The sequence below is a fragment of the Panthera pardus genome, unplaced genomic scaffold (assembly GCF_024362965.1).
Source record: "Panthera pardus isolate Hobbes unplaced genomic scaffold, ASM2436296v1 HiC_scaffold_24, whole genome shotgun sequence".
In the NCBI taxonomy this organism is placed as follows: Eukaryota; Metazoa; Chordata; class Mammalia; order Carnivora; family Felidae; genus Panthera; species Panthera pardus.
Window position 1 is genome coordinate 110,855,301 of NW_026526810.1, and position 22,294 is coordinate 110,877,594.

The 22,294-nt window shown below is 50.5% G+C and overlaps 1 protein-coding gene across 7 annotated transcripts in view; it reads right to left on the reverse strand.

The window, feature by feature from the left end:
• MIDEAS (mitotic deacetylase associated SANT domain protein) overlaps positions 1–22,294 on the reverse strand; it is a 68,586-nt gene that overhangs the window by 8,518 nt on the left and 37,774 nt on the right. For 5 of the 7 annotated variants that reach the window (XM_053889582.1, XM_053889585.1, XM_053889588.1 and 2 more), the window contains exons 2-9: positions 14,068–15,788; positions 12,435–12,734; positions 6,356–6,701; positions 4,296–4,362; positions 3,704–3,846; positions 3,496–3,599; positions 2,892–2,967; positions 2,137–2,225 (exon numbers count right to left, since the gene is read on the reverse strand). In XM_053889582.1, coding sequence (XP_053745557.1) covers positions 2,137–2,225; positions 2,892–2,967; positions 3,496–3,599; positions 3,704–3,846; positions 4,296–4,362; positions 6,356–6,701; positions 12,435–12,734; positions 14,068–15,540 — 2,598 coding nt within the window. In that variant the 5' untranslated portion in view covers positions 15,541–15,788. Of the gene's footprint in view, positions 1–2,136; positions 2,226–2,891; positions 2,968–3,495; positions 3,600–3,703; positions 3,847–4,295; positions 4,363–6,355; positions 6,702–12,434; positions 12,735–14,067; positions 15,789–18,590; positions 18,713–18,865; positions 18,909–22,294 lie in introns of those variants that run through there. The other 2 variants (XM_053889583.1, XM_053889586.1) reach the window with 2 other exon arrangements.

Genomic DNA, 22,294 nt, shown 5'->3' on the forward strand with positions numbered 1-22,294 from the left:
AGGGAAGGGGGGGGCAGTGAGAGAGAATCTCAAGCAGGTGTCATGCTGAGCACAGAGCCCAACATGGGTCTCAATCCAATATTCTGGGATCATGACCTGAGCCGAAATCAAGAGTTTGTCACTTGGGGCACCCTGGTGGCTCAATGGATTAAGCATTTGACTCGTGGTTTTGGCTCAGGTCATGATCTCACAGTTCATGGATTCGAGCCTCCCATCAGGTTCTGCACTGGCAATGCAGAACCTGCTTGGGATTCTGTCTCTCTCTCTCTCTCTCTCTCTCTCTGCCCCTTCCCTGCTCTCGCTCTCTCAAAATAAATAAATAAACATTAAAAAAAAAAAAAGTTGGATGCTCAACCGACTGAGCCACGTAGGGACCGCTTGTAACTTACTTTTAATGACTAGTTAAAACACAGAGAAATGAAATAAGCGTGTATATAAATTTAAGTATAGACCGAGAAAGAGGGAAAGCAAGTGTGACCAGTGTTAACAATTGGTAAATCTAAATGAGGAATGCGTGGGTGTTTACTGTACTATGCTTTCAATTTTTCTGTAAGTTTCAAATTTTTCAAAGTAAACAGTTAAGGGTGAAAAAGTCTGGACACCATCCCCATTCAGAGCCAGCCCAGACCCGGCAACACAGACTCCCTTCATCAATCTGGGCAACACTGTCATTCCTCCCAGGGAACAGCAACTGACAAGTGAGGACAGAAGAATGTTAAACTGTCCTATATCAGAGAGGGATTCAAGGGAGACTAACAAGAAAGCTCTGGAAAAACCTGAAAAGGAAGCAGAAGGCCTAAGTCTCACTCCTAACTCTGCCACTAAATGACTGTGTGACCTCAGGTAAGTCTCTTCACGAGTAAGATGACTTCCAAGGGCCTCCCAAGATCTGAAATCCTAGCGCGCTCCCGTTTCACAAATCCATCTGGCTACTGGGTTTAGTTTCCAGACAGATTTCCCACACACAGAGGCTCTTTAAAGGCTCTGACTCTGCCCTTTCTCCCCCAGGCTCCCAGACTGCTCTGCCAACTGCTGGGCTGCAGTGGGAGCTGGGAAGTCTGTCTACAGAGCCCAGGGGGTCAGTGAGTTCTCTGTGCCTGAGGAGAAAACAGATATGCTGTATCTCACAGGAATGGCCAAGTCACAGATTTACTAATTAGATCCTGTTTACACTTTTGTTGTCAATTCTCTCTGATCATCTGTGTGACTAACAGTCTGCTCTTTTCATTAAGGCGTTAGGGGCACCACAGTGAATTTCACAGGCGTGTACTTCGCAGAAATATTGCCCAATCGGGGAATGGAATGTTACTGAAACCCAGCAAATGACTGTCCTCACAACAGGGCCCTTGTAGAAGAATTCATCTGCACTTTGCCCAGTCCCCAGAGCTGTCCTGACACAATCTACAATTCCAGGAGGAAAGGGCACATTCTTGGAAACCCCATTCCCTCGGTGGTCTGTACAGCTGAGATTTTATGAGACAGGGCTGCTGGAAAGATGTAGGTCCTTGGATCAGCAAAACAATCTTCTCCCAGAAGAACATGGGGAGAGGCAAGATAAATTCAATCTAGGAAAAGTCAACTTGGCCTCCTCTGCTCGGTCAGTTGAGTTACTGGAAGGAAGCCCTGGGTCTGACAGGAAGAAGGCAGTGGGGGGCCCCCCTCAGCCCGGTCTGTTATACAGTCACTTGTTGGCTCTCAGTTCCCCTCATCTTAGGGTGACCTCTCCTCTACCTACTGATTGTGGCTTTTGAAGTACTCCAGCCCCCTGGGAAATGGCTCACCTCAGTCTGCAGCCTTCCTTCTCTTCCTGTTCTGCCTCAGGCAAGTCACTCTCTGAAGTCTGACACCACTGGGTCTGCCCACTCAGGCCTCCTTCTGAGACCACCCCCCCACTCCCCACCCCCACCCCCAGCATGGCCATACTACCTTAACATGAGGGAAGAAGGCTCGGAACCAAGGGGAGGAAAGGCCCAATCTTCTCCCCTTGTTTTGTTTAGAAAATTCTCTCCGACAATACTTAGTGGCATTAACCTGCTTTTTCAGAGAGACTGCAGGGCCACCACAGGCAGAGGGAGCCCCAAACCACACAGCCGGCCCCTGGCTGCCTCTTGCGCCTGAAACAGAGCCCCAGCTCACCAGCTGCTGCACCAGGAAGAAATCCTTCTTATAGATGGCAATGCCCTTGTTGAACAGCTTCCTCTCAGCCATCTTCCACTGGTCAGAACCTGTAAGGCAAAGCGGGAGCCAGGGTTAGTGAGGTGGATGGGACTGTGAGTGACCAGCAGAAAAGTGTGAAGTCATCCGTCCACGGTCTCTGCAGCCATTCAGAGCTGGATCCATATTTCTGCTTCTGCCACTTACTAGCCTCTGAGCCTCAATCACCTCGCTTGGGAACTGGGACCTGGTCACACAAGCCACCTCACCAGTTGTGGTGCAGACTCAAGGAGATAATGCATGTGGAACCCTTGCTGTTCTGCCTGGCACACACAAGAGGTACCACTCAACAGGGATCGGTGGCTGCTGTGATTATGCCATTTGGTCACTGTCCCTTTAAAAGCACAGTGCCCAGGATGGGACATGGCACTCCAGGGGTTGTCTAAGTTCCAAGCACCGGATGCCAATTGGGACGGCACTCCCTAGATTCCTGTCCCTTGCACCTTGCCATGGGCTTTTTTGCCTGCATGGGCTCCCACCTGCCCACGCCTTTCTCTCTGCCCCTTCAGGGCACAGGAAGCCCCTTGAGAACTACCCCATCTTTGGTGTCAGTTCTTTCACTCCGGCTCTTGGCTTATCTGCCCCCGACCTCCTCACCCCCATCCAGGGCTGTGACTCAGCACCAAGCTGGGCCCCACTGATGCTGGAGACCTTGAGGCTCCAGGTCCCAGGCTCACCTGTGTAGTGATAAGTTGCCAGTGGGTGGTTATGGGGCCGCAGGGGCTTCTTCAGTAGCAGCTTATTCAGCGTTTCCTGAAGGGGAAGTGAGGAAAAGGTCAGTGCCCTGCAGGGGTCTCAGTGGTAGGCTGAGCCTCCTAGGTGCCAGGCACAATTCAGAAGGCCTCTTCAACCCTCTGAGTAGTAAGGTGGGCATTTATTTTTACCCTGTGTAACTGCTGAGGGGCAAGAGGTTTGGCAGGATGGCAAGATCACAGAGGGTGGAGCTGCTCAGGAACCAGGCCAAGGGCCTCTTAAGAGAGAACGTGTGGCCCCCAGGACAGACAGCCATAGGTGGAGAAAGGCCTCAGTGACAGCCTTTCTGAGGGCGGGGACCCACTGACCCAGAATCAGGGACTAGGGTAGACAAGAGGACCCTGTGCAGCAAAGTCTGGAGTTTGGAACTACGACTACCTTCGGTGGAGCCCCTACAACCCCCATCCTGGTCAGACCCTCCTGCCTGCCTCCAATCAGTGGGCCAGCAGGCCTGGCTCCTGGGCAGCAGACATGGATCCATGCCAGCCTCCCTCAGGGTCCCTCCCCCCACCAGGGCCATCGTCTCACCAGGATGTCTCCCCTGGACTCATGCAGACAGTGCAGGGCCAGCTCCTGGTTGGTGCCAGCTCCAGGGAAAATACTGGAGCAGGCGGCTGTCAACAGGTCTTCCACTGGAGCAAGCGTGGGAGGGGAGGAGAAGAAATCTCGTTCAGGGCCTAACCCACCCACCTGTCCAACAGCCCACCTTCACTTGCTGGTGCAGGCCCCCTCTCACCTTGCCTCTGCTTCTCCCGGCTGCTCTCTAGGTCCTCCCACGGCTGCCACACCAAGTCGGCCTTGTGGGGGTCTGCAGCTGCCAGAGCACGATCCCTTATGGAGGGGATTTCCGCTTGGAACCGGGAGCCCACGTTGATCCGTCTGCAGGGGTGGAAAGGGCAGGGAGTGAGGCCTCACCTCGCGGGCACAGGGAATCTTTCTCTCTGGGATGGGAGAAGATGCAGGGGGTAGTCCACAGACGCTGAGCACAGCAAGACCTCAGCTGAGTGTAAGGAATTTGGCTTCCGTGAGAACAGCCTGGCAAATGGGACCTGGTAGTGCCCAGAGGTTGGAAAGGGGAGAAGCTTCGAGTTTACAGATAGGGAAAGAGTCTCATGGACTGCCCTGCCGATACTCAGAGGCAAATTCAAACCGAGCTGGTCCTTTCCTTTAGGGTGGGGACAGTAAAGCCCAGAGCCAGTTGCAGAATCTCAGAGGCTGTTCAGCCCTCTGTGGGCCCCACACAACCCTCCTCTTCCTCACAGGGCCTGCGTGCACTGGACCCCATCGGCCACCCTCGTACCATAGGCCAGAGGAAGGGCTGCACTTACGGCTCGATGCTCACTGGGGTGGCCTCCCCCATCACAGAGAGGACAGGTGGGGTGACTTCAGCGCTATCTATGGGACAAAAGGCACATCGGTGAACGGCACCCTCCTGCCTTCAGCAAGCCGCCCCTCCCCCACCCCACCCTACATGGCTGCTCCGTTTGCACAAGAGCCATGGCAGTGACTCACAGAGACTCGTACTTGGAAATCAGGCACGGTGAATCCTGGCTCCTCAGCCTGCAACTGTGACGACTAACTGTGACTTTGCCAAGCACGTGGGTGCTTCTGTTTTCACACCTGCTGCAAGGGGCTATTACTACCTACCTCCTAGGGTTAATGCGAGGACTGAATGAAATCATGCACAAAGCCTCGCCCTCAATAAATATTAGCTACTACCACTACCACTACCACTACCACCACCACCCAAAGCTGGGTCCCTGCCCCAGGAGCTCCCATACTACAGAATTAGCTCCAACGTTAAACTATGCTTGCTCTAGTAAAGAAGCTGAAACGTTTGGCACACTAGCAAGGCAGTGAAGGAGAACCCTGTTCATATCTCCTCGCTTCCATGCTGGACTCTCTGCCTCAGTTTCTCCTGAACTAATCTTAGTGCCCCACATGGAGGCACTCCCTTGCTCCAAAAATCTTTGCTGACCTCCCCCCACCTTTGCAACTTGCAACTCCTCAGCTCGGCTCACTCATGCAGCTCCCCTTTCATCTATGCCTCCCACCACCCCCTTGCCCGGACCCTGGAACCTAGCTGACTGCTTACTCATGGCTCCTCGCTCTTCCTGCACGGTCCTACCTCCAGGCCTTTCCACCACTCATTCCGGTGCCGAGTGTGCCCTCCCCACCTCCTTCCTAGTTCAAGCTCTTAGCTCTAGCCCCACCCTCTCCTGGAGGCTTTCTCACCACCCCAGGCTAGTAGGCTCTGCAGGCTTTGGAGGTTAGGGTCTCCCTCACTCACTTGCTGTTGATCCCACTGTGCCCAGAACCTCTGCTTTTCTGTCTCCCAGGTTTCCATGTCAACTCCCTAATGACCCTGTACTCTCTTTAGAACTGACAGACCCGTGCTGTCCCATACACTACTGGAGCCTTCACAGGACCCAGTTCAATGCTTTACGCCCAGGTACTCGATAAATGCTCATGGATGGACAGGCCTCTCTTTGTTGCCGGTCTGGTCTCTACGGTGATTTCTTCCTGCACAACCCAGGCACGGAGAGAAGCTTGGAAGGTAGGTGGGAGGGTGGAATGGAAGGCCAGCCAGCCAGCCCAGGGTGAGCCATTTCTCACCCACAGACACCAGGGGGCACCAGAGAGCTAGAGCATGGGAGGTCAGGGTCAAAGGGTAATCTAGTGATGGGAGGCTTCACCCTTGTTCTACCTCTGGAGGTGTTTACTCCCACTTAATCCTCCACCACACTACGAGATAAGATTATCCCATTTTTCAAAGGAAATGGATTTTTTTGTGGAGTGGCCCACATTTTTCAACAGTTCACCACCCGGGCCAGCCAACATGTCTGCTCTTGGCCAAAACAACTATTTAAGAGCCCCAGGAGGCAGATCTACCACATAATATTAAGAGCAAGCATGATGCTGCTCCAGGCATGGTGTTTTAAGTGCTTTACGTTTGTTGCTGCCTCTGAACCTCACCACAACCCCGTGAGTTGGCTATCAGGTTGAACATAGGAAACTGCTATTTGTGGATCCAGAAATAGATTAAATTGGCAATTTCACCAACAACCAAGTACTACTAATATCCTCAATTAAATACTAAAGAAACTGAAGCCCAGAGAGTTTCAATGACTTGCACAGGGAACATAACAGTAAATTGTAGAATTGGGATTTGAACCCAAGCAATTGGGCTGATATCCCCTACCCCATCCCTGCCTGTTCTTGAACCAGGACAACCACCTTTTCTCTCTCAGAGAAGAGAGAGTGGAGCCCCTTTTCCCAGTGTTCCAGCCCAATCCCCAGCAGCCTTATGGGCAGAGTCTCATTCCTGCCCATTGCCTTCCCTCCCCACATTCCCTGCCCCCATGGCCCCTGAGGGTGGGTCACTCACTAGACCGGAGCAGGGTGCGATGGGCACTCTTTGGCGTGATGGGAGGAGGGGCTGGGATGCTGCTGGTTGACATGATGGCATTGAAATAGAGGCCGGAGCCTTCCCGCACAGGACTGAGGATTGGGGGAGGGGTGTAGGGGGGTAGCTCAAAACTCCGCTCAGAGGGGTGGTCAGCTAGGCGGACAGGAGAGCGCAGGTGGCTCTGGTATGGGGTGATGTTGGAGTAGACGGGAGGGGCAATGAAAGTGCCCGCCTTGGTAGGGATGATCAGGGGCTCAGGCCGTGGCCGCTGCTTTGGTTTCCGCACTGAAGGTTCCCCTTCCAACTTGACATTCATGTCATCAGCCTGGAGAAGGAAACAGAACCAAGATAGCTCAGACTCTTATGTGCTGGGAAAACTGAAGTCTTGACCATTGCTGGTCAGTCTCACCTTTCGAACTTAGCCTGCCCACCACACCCACCAACGCAAGCCTGAGACAGGGAACAGGTCCAAAAACCCTTCTTACTGTCTCCACTAGGGCAGGGGTCAGCAAACTGTTTCTGTAAAGGGACAGATAATAAATGTAGGCTTTGTGGACTGCACCCAGTCTCTGTTACATATTCTTCTTCTCCTCTTCCCCACTCTTTTTAAATAATCCTTTTAAAATGTTTAAAAAAAAAAAAAGATACAAGGTAAAATCTATTCTTACATCTGGATATGGCCCACAGGCCATAGTTCCCAATACCTAATGTGAAGTATGCTATTGGACAGAGAACTGTAGTAGTTAGGGGCCCAGGCTCTGCAGCTAGATTGCTTAGAATGGGCTCTACCCCCTTTACTTATCACTTAAAATGTCTTAACTTCTCTGTGCATCATCATTTTTAACATGGGAATAGTAAGTACCTATCAAATGGATTAGCTATGAGGACTAAATTAATTAATATGTGGAAATCACTGAGAACAGTAACTGACATGTAGTAATTACTCAATAAATACTGGCTGCTATCAAGCTGTATATTAGATGGAGGTCCCTACTATGTGTCAAGACCTGAGCTGGGCATGGGACCACAAAAGGAAGAAGACAGTCCTGTCCTTGCAGCACTTTTTCTCATAAAATTAGTCCTACGATAACAGACCAGCCTACTTATGCTGTCAAAGGTTAGCCCTCCTAGCTTACACTTCTCCCTGCTCGATATGCCTCATGGGTCTCCATGTAGAATAGAGGGTAGAGCTGTAAGGGAAGAGAAGCCTTTCTCTGCTCCATCCCTGTCCTCTCAAAAGAGAATGGAACCCTATGAGGGTGAGCAATATCCAGATCATCTCCCTGAGTACAGAGCTGGCCCATAGGTGAGGTTGGCCACATTGACTAAGTAGACCTGGGAAGAGTAGGCTTTCCCCCTCTCCCCGTGTCCAGCTCCCACAACACCTTTCAGCAGAGGGCACTGACTGTCCACGAGGTCTTGGCCATGTCCTTTACCCATTTGTGCCCTCTTTCCTTTTCTATAGACTAGGAAGAAATGAAATTTTTCGTTCTTTCTCCCTTAGGGGAACAAGATGATTGCACAGAAAAAAATGCAGTGGAACCAAAGGCCCCAAACTTGTTAGACAAGAAATCCAATATGAACTCAGTTAGCCGTAATGATTTGTAATTTTGTAATAAGGGCAATGGAATTAAACTATTTTGAATATTTGACAATATTTTTTGTATTCATTTTTTTTAGGTGTGATAATATTGAGGCTATGTTAAAGGAAGGAAGGAAAAAAGGAAGGAATCTTATATATAATGTACTTCAGATATAAACCTAAATATTTATGAACTTAATGATATGATGTTTGGGATTTGCTTCAAAAAAAAAAAAAAAACAAAAAACCAGTGGTAAGGAAAAGTAGAGATACAAATAAAAAATGATTTGGCTATATTTTGAAAACCATGAAAGCTGGGTGATGGCTAAATATTTAGGTTCAATTTACCATTCCCTATACTTTTGTGCAAGATTGAAATATCTATAATACAAGGAAAAACAAATAACTAAATAAAAAGAGTAACCAAAAAAATAAACATCTTCCTAAGCCTGGTGTAGTGTAAGTGCTCACGGGCGGGAGTTGCAGGAGATCTAAATTCCAGGGCTACCTCTGTCATTACTTGGCTGTATAAACATAGGTAAGTCTCTGGCCTTTTCTGGACCTATTTCCTCAACTATGAAATGGGTATGTTGAGCTGTGTAGTTGTTCAGGCTCCTTCCTGCCATCCTCAGGATAAACTGAGGCCTCTAGCCTCCAACCTCTATCACAACCAGAGAATAAGACCCCAGAGAGTAGAGACTGTGCTGCTCATGACAATCTTAAAGCTCCCCTTTTTGTTACAGAGGACAGAATCACAGGCTAACTCTCCGGCTGAGAATAACTAGAAAATTCAGGCTCAATATAAAAACCACATTTTTGAAGGTATCAGAGAGCAAATAAGTTGTCAAAGACCTGAAGAGCCAAGATACAGGAAATGAAAGAAAGTGAAAAAGTGAGTCCAGCATCTGGAGTTGTGCTTTCCCTAGAGGTGGGTGCATTACTGGAAGAGGTAAGTGGGAAGCTGAGCAACTAAATGGAGTTTAGGGCTTGCCAGGGAAGGAGAGGCTGATAATCCCCCAGGCTTTGGATTGGGACTCCAAAGGGCTATATCCTCAGAATAAAAGTGAATCAGAAATAGATTAGTCCACATGTGGAATAATGCCCAATTTAAAATCATCTCATTTCAATCTCTGATTAAATTAAAATAATTCAGGATTGCTAATGCCCTTTGCTACCTGTCAGATGCAAAGTTAAGTCCTCTCTGGAAGACAAGAAAAACATCCAGAGTCTTTAATTACTTCAACAATTTTTCATATATGTCTGACATGCAATTAAAACTAGCCAGATATACAACAGAACAAAATGTGATTTAAAAACAAGAAGTAATGTAACAGAAAGAGACCCACGGGATCCCATTAATGGAGTTATCAGACATAAACTTTAAGAAAACTATGCTTAGGTTATGCAATAAAATAAAAGGTTGAAGTTTTCATCAAAGAATTAGAAACTCTAAAAATGAACCAAATAGAAATTCAGTAACTGAAAAAAAATAACTAGAAATAAGAACTCAGTGAGTTGGCTTAACAACATATTAGATACAGCTAAAGAGAGAATAGGTAAACTAAAAGATAGTCCAGACTAAGAGAAAAATGGAAAACACAGATAAGTGCATAACAGACAAAATAGGGGATATGGTAAAGAACTCTTACAAATGTGTAACTAGAGTCCCAGAAGGAGAGAAGAGAGGAAATAGGACAGAAGAAATATTTAAGGAAGACTACAAATTCTAAACAGGATAAATACAAAGAAAACCAATAGGTATAACAGCAAAAACTGGTGAAAACCAATGACCAAAAAAAAAAAAAGAAGCTTGCAGCACCTGGGTGGCTCAGTTCGTTAAGCATCCGACTTTGGCTCAGGTCATGATCTCACGGTTGGTGAGTTCAAGCCCCACATCAGGCTCTGTGCTCACAGCTCAGAGCCTGGAGCCTGCTTTGGATTCTGTGTCTCCCTCTGCCTCTGCCCCTCCCCCACTTGCACTCTGTCTCTCCAAAATAAATAAACGTTTAAAAACTTTAAGAAAAAAAAAAAAAAAAAGCTTAAATTCAAAGAAGCAACAATATGGCTAATGGTGATTTCCCAACACCGTAACTACAATGGAAGTCTGAAGACTATAGAATGACATATCCTTTTAGTGCTAAGAGAAAAATAACTACCAACAACAGAATTCTCTACCCAGCTTCAAAACTGAAGAAATAAAAACATGTTCAGACAATCAAAGACTAATAAATTTCATCATTAACAGACCTGCACTAAAGGAAATACTAAGGAATATTCTTCAAGCAGCACATAAATGATCTGAGATAGAAGCTTGGAGATATGAGAAGAAATGAAAAACAACAAATACATACAGTAAGTCTTTCAGGCTAAAATGGACAACAACTGAACAAAACAATAATGTTATCACTGAGTAATGTATAGAATTGTTGAATCACTAGACTGTATACCTAAAACTAATATAACACTGTATGTTAACTATATTGGAATTAAAATTTAAAGCTTAACAAAAACAATGATGTTATATCATCCTGGTGATGTTAAAATATTTAGAGAATGAAAATACATGTTAATAATTCTATAAGTGAGAGATTAGTGGAAAACAGAGTTAAAGTGTTGTAAGAACTTTGCATTGTTCTAGAAGAGGTAAAATATGAATTTACATTAGATTTCAATAAGCCAAGAATGCATATTTTACTCTCTAGTAGCTCTTCTCAACCAGAGAATTAAGGCCTAATGTAAGTTTTCACGGTATGTAATGACTTAGCTTCTTGCCTGTGCATCTGGAAAGGGTACGAGCTATGTGCCATGCTCCAGTGAATTGCAAAACTAGTCACTCAAATTCCTTATTGTGGGGCTTAGTTCCCTCCAATTAATCCAGGTAAGAAAGGCTGCTTGGGTAATTACTAAAGGAGTAATAATTAAGTAAATAAATAAGAATAAGGAATAAACAAGTATATAAATAATATATTAGTAAAGGGGGGAAATGGAATGACAAACCCAATCAATCCAAAGTGGGAGAAGGGAGAGGTAGCGAAGAACAGAAGAAGCAATATGGAATAAATAGCAAAAAGTAGAGGGCAGATTTAAACCCAAGTATATCAGTAATTGCATTAAATGTAAACTGTATCAATGCTCTAAAAGACGAAAGTTGTTAGAACAGGTAATAACAAACACCAATTATATGCCACTTGAAAGATACACCTTAAGGGCTAAAAGTAAAAAGATGGAAAAGATACACATCTCATCTTCCTCCCCACAACACTAACCAAAAGAAATCTAAATATTTCACAGAGTAGGAGCAGCTGGGTGGCTCAGTCAGTTAAGCATCCAGCTCTTGGTTTGGGCTCAGGTCATGACCTCATGGTTGGTGGGATCGAGCTCCATGTTTTGAACTCGGAGGCTGCTTGAGATTCTCTGTCCCTCTCTCTCTGCCCCCCCCCCACCCCTTCCCCCCACTCATGCTCTCTCTTTCTCTCTTGAAATGGAATGAAATAAAATAAAATATTTCACAAAGTAGATTTTAAGAGGCAAGAAGAGGGGCACCTGGGTGGCTCAGTCGGTTAAGCGTCCGACTTCGGCTCAGGTCATGATCTCACAGTTTGTGAGTTCAAGCCCCACATTGGGCTCTCTGCTGTCAGCACAGAGCCTCTTATGGATCCTCTGTCTCCCTCTCTCTCTGCCCCTCCATCACTCACACACATGTGCGTGCTCTATCTCTCTCTCCAAAATAAATAAACACCAAAAACAAAGAGGCAACAGGGTGTCTGAGTGGCTAAGTCAGTTAGGCTTCCGACTTCGGCTCAGGGCATGATCTTGCAGTTAGTGAGTTCAAGCCCTGTGTCGGGCTCTGTGCTGACAGCTCAGAGCCTGGAGCCTGCTTCAGATTCTGTGTCTCCCTCTCTCTCTGCCCCTCCCCTGCTCACGCTCTGTCTCTGTCTCTCAAAACATGAATAAACATTAAAAAAAAATTCTTCTTAATAAAAAAAAGATGCAAAAAGATTAGTAAAGATAAAAAGAAACATTTCACAATGATGAAGTGTCTAATCCACTTCTAAATGAGTATGCATTGCATCAAAATGTGTAAAACAAATACTGACAAAAAACTAAAATAGATAAAACCCCAACCTTAGATTTCAACATATATATGTTTGTATTGACAGGACAAGTAAACATCTCTATATCCCAACGCCTAGCACAAAATCTGACCCATATTAGAGGTGAAAATTTGCTGACCTAAAATGAAAGAGATTCACACATCCTAGATTTTCATAAGCAGTCTCAATTTCAAGTATAAAACTGTCTCATTGTCTCCCCTAAGTGCATTTATCCATAAGTTTGGCTTGGAAAATATAAACAGTATCTCGCAGGTTGCTTGAATCCCTCCTATACTACCATGACCTCTTTTTTCCCATAGGGTACTAGGCCCCCAGGAGCACACAGGTACTATAGGTGTTTGCATGGGGAGCCCCCTCATACCTGAGCTGGAGCATCAGCCCCAGGAATACGGGTGGACCGCCTGCGGGTGACAATGACTGACGGCTTGTGTTCAGCGGGGTTCTGTTCGGGACCCTTTCCATCCTCATCAACACCTCCAGCTTGGGCTGCCTCAGTTGGGTCCACAGTCCGCACAGGCACAGACACTGGGATGATGAGGGGTACCATCCCGCTGTCCTCTCGTGCTCGCTTGGCAGCTAAGGAAGGCTCAGAAAACTCCACCCCACACTTGGTGGTTGAAGCCAGCACACTTTTCCGCTTCTCCTCAGAGCCATTGGCATCCTGGAGAAGGAGAGGGAGGGGGAACGAAGGTAAGATTTAGAAGATAAGTCCTAATAAGTCCAGGACCCCTAGTCGCATTTGATTCAGGAACCCATAATGGTTCCCAATGGTCTTTCCCTAAATACCTTTTCTCTCATCACACTCCCAAATACTCTCCATAACCTCCCTCTGCCAGGTCCTCCAATCCTGGCCTGGTGCAGCGGTCCTCAGATGACCATCTTGGGCCACAAGTGGCTTACACATGTGTTTCGTTTGACCTGCACAGTGTGTGGCACATGCAATAGTATCTAAATTCAAAACCTATTTCTGCAGGGGCGCCTGGGTGGCTCAGTCAGTTAAGCATCTGACTCTTGATTTCGGCTCAGGTCATGGTCTCACAGTTCAAGAGTTCGAGCCTTATGTCGGCCTCTGTGCTGTGTCAGTGTGGAGCCTTCTTGGAATTCTCTCTCCCTCTCTCTGCCCCTACCCCACTCATTCTCTAAAATAAATTTTAAAAACTTAAAAAAAAAAAACAAAAAAACCTTATTTCTGCAAAAGAAGTAAACAAGCAACTTTTTACAAGGTAATGATGGTCTTTGTATCTTTTCCCCATTGGAAACTGCCTGAAGTCAAGTTCTGTAGCTTCTGACAATCCAGCCTTGCTGTAGGCATTGGGGGTTGGGGGGGGGGGCGGTTTGAAACCTCCAGTGAAGGAGGGGAAAACACTGGCTTTGGAGTCAGATGCCAGGCCTTTATCTTAGCTTTATAACCTTGGAAATCCTCCATGGGCCTCAGCAACCCTGTCGTAGGGTTTGATGATAAATTACTTCTCTGATCAAGTGTAAGAAACTCCACGTACAAGAGAGGTGCTCAAATTCTATTCATTCTTCTTCCCTGTTGTTACTGTCCTTTCTTTTAAATCAACTTTATTGCCAGTAAAATTCACATACAACAAAATGCACCTATTTGTCATCAGTTTGATGCATTTTGACAAGTATCATCACCCGTGGAAACCACTGCCACGGTCTCATTTTAGGATACTGGATCTGGCAATGGTTTCACCTTCCTCAACTCCCAATCCTTCATGTGCCAAATGAAGAAGCCAACCCATGACAGTGTTTTGCACCTTCCTGCCTGCAAACCTTTCATCTTTCCTTCAGGTATGAATGCACCTACGTAGAGATTCTTTGCATGGAGGGAGTTTAGAACTTCCTGAAGCATATGGGTTCTTTCATTTCCTTCAGTGAAGAAGAAAACCACCCCATAGACCTGGAGTCACTTGCTCGCCCCTGGCCGCAGACACAGCTCACCCTGCCCTCTGCCAGGCCAGGCCTCCATCCCATGCCACTCTCACCTTTGCGTTCTGCAGTGAGGCCAGCTCCACTGCCTTCTGGGCCAGGGTCAGCAAATTGGCCTCCTGGGATGCCCGGCGCCTCCGTCGAGTGCTCTGGATCACCCCACCCCGTAGCACCTGCCCACAGTCCCCTGTGCCCACTGCCCGCATGCCCTCCTCGTTGCCCATCGTGGGAGCCTCCCGCTCCCGACCGTTGGGTGCCAGTCTCTCCCCATCAGACAGCAACTGCGACTCCCTCAGCTCCAGCGGGAATCCCAGAGCTTCAGAATGGGGGTGCCCCAAGGGCCCGGGTGGTGGCTGCTGTGGGGGCCAGTGATGTAGGAATAGGTTGCTGGTGGGCTCCTGTCCAGGCTGGGTGCCAGCCACATCCAGAGGGGCAGAAGGCAGGACACCCTCCTTCGAGAGGCGGCGGGAGCGGCGGGGGAAGGCGATCTGGGACTGAGGTAGCACAGGCTGTGGGGCTGACTCCTGCAGGAGGGCCTTGCGCAGTTCTGGGTTCATATCAGGGTTGGGGGGGAAGGGGTAGGGCGCCATGCTGTGGTGAGCCAGGTGGGATTGCCCCAGGGGTCCGGCCGGCTGCAGGCCAAAGTCCTGGGGCTGCTGAGAGGGTGGCTGCTGCATGGGATAGAAGTTCTCAAAGAGCTGCATCTGGGGAAGGGCGGCCTGTTGCTGCTGCTGCTGTTGCGGCTGCTGCTGCTGCGGCTGCTTCTGCGGTGGGAAAGCCGCAACGGGGTTGGGGGGCGGTGGGCCCTGCCGGAAGACCTGCCGGTTCACCTGGTGGCCGAACGCCAGCTGGAAAGGTTGCAGGGGCAGTGTCTGGTTTGGGGGCTTCTTGGCCACATGGAAAGAGTTCAGGGGCGTCTGGGGCCGCCCTACCTCCAGCTGCACCTTCTGTGGCATCATCGGCCGCACGGCATTTCCGTAGCGGTCCAGCTGCGGTCCGCCTCCTTTCTCCCGCTTCAGTGCCTCGGGGTGGTTGTAGTAGGTAGAGACCCCCATGCCAGGATGAGGGCTCCCCTTGGGTCCGCTGTAGAGGGGCAGGCTGTGGCGGTTCCATGTCGAGTGGGGTGGAGGCTGGCCTGGCTGCTGCTGCCAGCCACTGTCACTGACACCCCCACCGCCTCCACGCTCAGGGCCCCGCCCTGGAGCCATCACAGAGTTGGGCCACTTGACCGAGCCCACCTGCTGGGACAACATGGCCGCCGTGGTCCGCTCGGAACCATACACCACAGAGTTCAGCAGGGCCAGGCTGTTCGGAGGGGGTAGCTCCACAGGCTGGGAGACAGGGGCGGCCCCTGCCGGACCCTCGTGCCCAAAGTAAGGCTCCTCCTTCACTCTGGTGGACTGTGGAGGGGCTGGGGGCTGCTGTGGGGCCTGCAGGGGTGGGGGCTGCTCCTTGGGAGCTGGCTCCTGGTCCCCAAAGAGGCAACGCTTCCGTTTGTTCTGAGCCTTGGGCTGGGCCTGGAGGTTCATGGTGTGGCCAACTGGGCCCCGGCAGTGAGCCCTACTTCACCAGCTGCCCATCCCCCGTGGGGATGTTCTGCTGGAAGCCCAGCTCTAGTCCAGGAGCCAGTGGGGGCAGAACAGGGGGAGGGGAAAGTGCTGGGGGGTGAGGTCAGGCACAGGGCGAAAGAACTGTTGGCTCTTCCTTGCTCTTTGTAGGATGGCTCTTGGGCTCATCTACTCTTCCCAGTTCATGATGTTCCACAGGACCCTGGAGCCTGCAGACAGAAGAATAGTGACAGTGTCAGCCATAGCCTCCCAGGATGCCCCGGATGTTAGCACAGGTATGAGAGATGGACCCAAGTTCACAGAGCAGCACAGGTGAGGCAGGAGCCAGAACCTTGGGGGAACTACCAGAAGGCAGCGCTTTGTGACTCTGTGTCCCACCACCTCACCCTGCAGCATTTGGTTGTGTAATCTGTACCCGGCACAAAGGCACCACCCTGGGAACAAGGGGGGCTGAGATCCAGTCAGAGCCCCTGTAGCCAAGATGGGAAAAGGAGTGACAAAGGCCATGTTGAGCTCCCATCTCAGTTGACTCCCCTTGCCCAGTTGGTGGAGCACATCTGTCCATGCAGTAGCCTCCCCACCAGACCCAGAAGGAGCTTTATGCAGCCAATGCCTCCTCTGATGCTCTGAGCTTATCTCAAGCACAGGAAGTAGAGACAACAGGGGTCATTCCTAACTAACTAACCATGTGGCTCCAGGGTGGGAGCCCACCAAGTCCTTGCAGAGTCCAAGGCCCAGGGCTAGGCTCACGTCCTTTGCACTGAGGCATGTAGGTGAGGCCCTAGAAGGGTATGTGCAGTTCTAGCCCCACCCCTGGGAGGAGCTGCAGGGTGGGACCGTGGCTGCCAGAGCCTTCCCTAAACCAGCACAGAACCTGTTTTGCAGCCCTGGCTGGCTGGAGGCGGGATCCAGCCCGGTAGCCAGTCAGCAATCCCCACCTACCCTCCTCCTCCACTGCCAAAGAGCTCCCGATCAAAGGACTAGAGTAACTATGATACTGAGGGGATGCAGATTGCTAGAATTTAGATCTGGAGGGATTTTCCTATGACATAGTGTGAGTTAGAGTGCTCAGAGTGTCTGTGGTTATTTTCTAACTTGATTTAAAAAACAAAACAAAACACATTGCTCTATTTATCCTGCTACAGGACAGTCAAAATGAAGACCAGTATTTTATAACTTACATGTATTTTCAAAGACTTTGTCTTTCTTCAGAGAGGGTTTTTTTTCCCCCTCCCTGGGAAGTTGGTGAGGGTGGGAGCTACATGGCCTACTTCTTCCCCACGAGATTCTGGTCCGGAGCCAGTCAGGCCAGGAAGGGAAGGGAGGGGAGCTCAGGAAGCCCTGGGGAATAAATCTGCAGGTCCGGACCAACCTCAGACCTCAGACCCTAGAAGCTCCAGGTCCTAGTTAGCAGTCCCAGGGGTTCCCAGGAAATCAACCCGGCCAAGAAGGGCCGGGCAGTAAGAGCAGGCTCGCAGTGTGAGGCCTCCTATCACCCGTTCACAGGCTTCCGCAGCTCCCCAGCCCTTCCCCTCCTGAGCGGCTGTGACTCACTCCAGCCCCCCCCCCCCCCCACCTGCCTTTCACTTTCACCAGCACCCAGAAGGGGAGGAACTTCCTCCTCCATTTCCTTTCTCAGCTCTGGGCCCTGAAGTAAGTGAGAGAGAGTGAGAGAGAGAGAGAGAGAGAGAGAGAGAGAGACACTCTTCCCTCTGGCACCCCCTTTGTCTTCACTTATGCGAGCCTGGGGAGGGAGAGAGACTAGGTGGGCATCTAAGAGGTCCTGGCCCTGGTAGCAGGGGTACAATTTGGAGCAGTGGGAGCTCAGAGGACCAGCTTTAGAACAAACTCCTTTTTTTTTTTTTTTTTTTGCCTTTAAACTCTCATTCCCTGACGGCCAACCCAATTCAGAGCAAAGACCCAAAAGCCAGGCCCCCCTCAATGAAAATAATAACTCCCAGCACCATGGTGAAGCTGCAGGCTGGGACTGTCCTAGCTACGGGAGTCAGGCTCTGCCTCGCCCAGCAGCAAGAACAAACTAGAAGTATGTGTCTGCAGAAGCAAGGCAGAGGAAGGAAGAATGTGCTGAGGGGAGGGCACTGAGGGGGAGCTGGAAGGTCCATGTGCCTCCAGGGGACCTGAGAACCCCTCAGGTGCTCACATGCACTTGTGCATCCCCTGGTCCTACAGGCATAGACTGCCCTCCTACCCCAGTCACAGCCCTCTTGCCTTTGAGCCACAGCATGGGCTCGGAGACTGGTGGAAGGGAAGGCCCACGTGGCAGATGAGCCTGGGTGTACGAGCGTGCGAGTGTGCACCTTGTGGAGGGTACCAGGCACCAGGCGCGGGGGATGGCCACTCAGAGCCTGGGGGAGGGGAAGCTCTGCACACTGGGTTGGGTGAGATGGAGGCGGAGTCTGTGAATAATGCTCCAGGGCAGGGCTGCTCCTGCCCTGGGCCCCACGCTGGCTCACCAGCAGCTGTTTGGTGAGGCTGGTCTGCCTCCTCCCACCCTGCACCCTGTGCAATGAAGGACGATCACTCAGGACACCACAGTAGGTTTCTAAAGCTAGGCTGGGAACTTGCTTATAAGAAACCAAGGGGGCAAATTCTGGGGAGGCTGAATCACCCCCAGAAGCTTCTGCAGAGTCCTTTCCGTCACCCCTACTGGAAGGCTAAGAGTGCCAAAAGCACAGAGACCCAGACCTGGGACCCACAGAGCAGAAAGGTCATTATCTGGGGTCATGAGGAGAAGAGTGAAAGATGCCTGGGACCCCTAGAGGAAGGTGGGGAAAGGACACACCAAGGCAGCAGCGCCCTAAGTAGTAGTAATAATAGTAGTAGTAGAATGATGATGATGATGATGATGATGATAATAAAATGCACCTGTGCCAGGTCTGTCCTAAGTGCTCTGCATATGTCCAGTTCCCACAACAGCACTGTAAATCAGCATGAAGCCCAAGCATGAAGCATTGTTATTTTAACCTCCTCTCCAGCCCCTGCAAGCTCACCCCTGCCTCAGGTCTAGCTGCTGCTGGTGGGGCTTCCAGCTCTCATACCCTACGCGTACATCACAGCCCACAACGCTGGACAAGACTGAGCCACTTCCTCTCATTTCTTGTGCCCCAGCCCCACTTCTCTGTTCCTCAGGTGGAAGTCGGCCTGTCCTTCCTCACAGCGAGGAAGAGGAAGGACGCCATCTGTTCCGAAGGCTGCAGACCTGTGGGCCAACTCCCTGAGGGTGCAGGGAAGAGGGTGTAACAAGGAACCTCTGTAGGCAGCTCACCCTGGGACCAGCTGCAGGGTCTCTAACAGCGGATGCAGGAACACTGCAAAAGGAAACCCACAGTCACCAAGGGGCCCCAGACAGTGTAACCCACTCTTATCAGTCTGGTTGTCTGTCCCGGCTGTATTCACTCTCCTTTCCGCTGGGCACTGCACTGTTGCAACCAATCCCTAACCAGACCCGGTGATACACCCCTGGACAGAAGACAAGGCAAGAGTCTGACATCAGTGACCAGGAACCTATGAGGCTTTCAGGAAGATCTGTGGTGGAAAGCACTGTTTCTCTATAGAAGAAAGCAATGTGCACCAAGAAAAGGAAACAGTGCTGAACCCACATATGTATTTTGCAGACACGTGAGAGAAGGTGCTGGAAAGGCCTCTGGGAGTTCTATGCTGATGGTGACACCATACCCTCCAGGGAGGGCAACTAGAACACATACAGCTCCCCGAGTACCCCCAGCAGCCCTGCCACATGCCCGCAGAGGGGACCAGGGCCACTCCCAAGCTAGAGATACTGCGTACAGCCATCTGAGAGACAAGACCGTTGTGAGTCAAGGTTCCACAGGCCAGGACTAGCTTGGTCCCAGCAGCTGCAGGGGCTCAGCTCTGACCCAGGGATCGGAGTTGACTGGAAGTCCCCCCTGACCTTTATTGCTAAAACTCCTAGCTGCTGCTCTTACAACCGAGGCCACTTCCCACCCCACCAAGTCAGCACTAGGAAGACGGGGAGTCAGAGCTCATGCATCCCTAACCAAGGCAAAACAGACCTAAATACAGCATCTAACAAGGCTCCAAATCTCTAGGCCAGCCAGTTCCCAGAGCACCAGACAGGCTATCTTAGGACAAAGTCTAAACTATCCTGCCCACGAGTCTTGCAGACTTTGGCTCCTGCCAGCTCTCTCAACCTGCCATGCTTGAGCCGTCATTCAGTGCTGTTCCTGCTTTGCTTCTGGGTCTTTGGCCAGGCAGCACCTCTGCCTAGGACCCCTTCCACCCTTTCATCTGGCCAGGTCCTACTTGTCCTTCAGGTCTGAGACACTGCTTCCTCTGGGAAGTCCTCCCTCACCCCAAGGCTTAGCCAGGAGCTTCACTATGAGCCCACAACACCTCCCAACCACCACCCCCCCCCAACACTCAGCACACTAAATTCCAGGTGCCTATTTCTATTTCTTTGTCCCCAGCAGACTGCAAGCTCCATGGAGCAGAGTTTGCAGACCGTTGTACCTTGGCATTTGGCTTGTATCTGCCTCTTGGGATGCTCATTCAAGACTGCGCCCAAGGTGAGTCAGAGCTCTGCCCGGGCAGAGGCACGACTCATGGCCCGCACGTCCACCCTGGGCTCTTGCCCAGCCCTGACTTCCAGTCTCTCTCCCTGATGCACATCAGAGATCTCCATGATGTCAAGATGAAGTGAAAAGGTCCCGCCGCCTAACCCCATCCTACCCCATCCCATCAGTCGCCTCAGGCCCTCTCCAACCCATCTGAACACAAATTCTTCTCTAATTGCTGGCCCACAGGCTACTTTGCCCCTTGACTGCCACTTGCTGCCCCACACCACATGCAGGTCAACTTGGGAAAGTGCCAGCCCCTCTGTTGTCCTGTCCAATTTTTCTTTCCCCATGGCTTCCCACCCTTACCTAGACCACAGCCAGAGAGACATGAGCCTGTGGATCTGTTTACCTCGTGCCCTGACATGGCTGGGCTTAAGACACCAAGGTGTCTGGCTAGGATGCAGGGGGTGAAGAGCCCTCCCTTCTTAGAGGAGCCCAGCATGGCCCAGCTGGCCCTCCAGCCCACACTCATATCCTGGGAAGTTCTCTCTCAGATACTCTGGGGCCTGTGGCTACAACCACACTAAGCAAGTAATCTGGAACTGACATCCTGGGCTAGCTAGAGTTGCCCAGGCCCTTCATAAGCCTTCCCTCTGGACACAGTGCAATCATCTGCAGTGCTGTCTGCCCTGCTCTAACTGCAAGTTCACACGAGGCTGAAGGGCCCCATTTCTCCAACCCACTGGACACATAAGTCTTGTTTATAAAGGAGTTTGCAAACCAGTAAAGAAGGAGACACCAGCAACAGGGACAAGGACTTGCCTCTGACATGCCCCTGGGGGCGTGAGAGAGCAGGCCCTATGCTCTGCCCATTCCCAATCCAGAGAGTCCCCAGATTAGCACTTCTCCAGATTCAACTTCAGCTCCGAAATGCAGAGCCCATGCCAATAGAGTCTCAGGGGTCTCAGCCACCAAGCTGGTCAGGCTCGGAAGGTTTGGCCAGGGTTTGAGCTGGCAGCAGTCTGAGCTGTGACCATAAAAATGCTAACACCGAGGGGTGCCTGGGTGGCTTGGTCGGTTAAGCGTCCGACTTCGGCTCAGGTCATGATCTCGCGGTCCGTGAGTTCGAGCCCCGCATGGGGCTCTGTGCTGACAGCTCAGAGCCTGGAGCCTGTTTCAGATTCTGTGTCTCCCTCTCTCTCTGCCCCTCCCCTGTTCATGCTCTGTCTCTCTCTGTCTCAAAAATAAATAAACGTTAAAAAAAAATTTTTTTTTAAATGCTAACACTGAGATGCTTTTAAAGGGATATGTGTGAGAGAAGACTCCTTTGCCTTCTGAGCCACCCTCAGAGCTTCATTCAGGTATCTACCTTTATTGTCCCTCTCCTCTACTTCCAGCAAACACCCTCAGGAAGTCCATAGGAAGTCAGGATGTCCATGAGAGGCCAGGATAACCAGATCTGTTTTATAGGGGGGAAGCAAAGAGTCTCAGGCAGAGCCAGGAAAGGATCGAGCCTCCAGGCTCAGATTTTGCCCACACTAAGGGGACTGGCTGCCTCCCTTCTAGTCAAGGGCCACAAATAATCACAGGCAGCCCAGGAAAACCCCTTCCAACAGGATTTGGGAATCCCAGGGGAGTAAGGTAAAAACTGGCAGAAGAGATCAGCAAATATCCCTTAAGTTCCTTAAATAGCTAAACCTCTGGAAAGGGCCTCATGGGGATGGGTGGGGCCCTTGGTCTCCTTATAAATTTATGCCCTAAGGGACTCACACCACTGGAGGCTGCTCCAACCCCTCCCTCCCTTTGGAAAGGCAGGGCTCCCAGCAGGTCTAGGGCAGAGCCCTCTGGAGTCTGTGTCTGAGCCCCAGTGCCAGACTCTGCCCAAGACAGGCCAAGACACAGAGGAGCTCTCTCACAGGGGCATGGCCTCACCCTGCCTAGCTAACAACCGCCCCCCCCCTCCCCTCCTCATACACAACACCTGTGCAGCCCTCCAGGCTCTGGGAGACACAGAAGGGGCACAGTCCCTACCCACACAGAGCTCCCAGTCTCATGGAAGAGAGACACAGAAACACACACTGATTATAATGCACAGTGGCCCATGCAGGAGCTAGGAATACAAGGAACATGTAACCTGGGGAGAGTTCCCTGACTCTGAG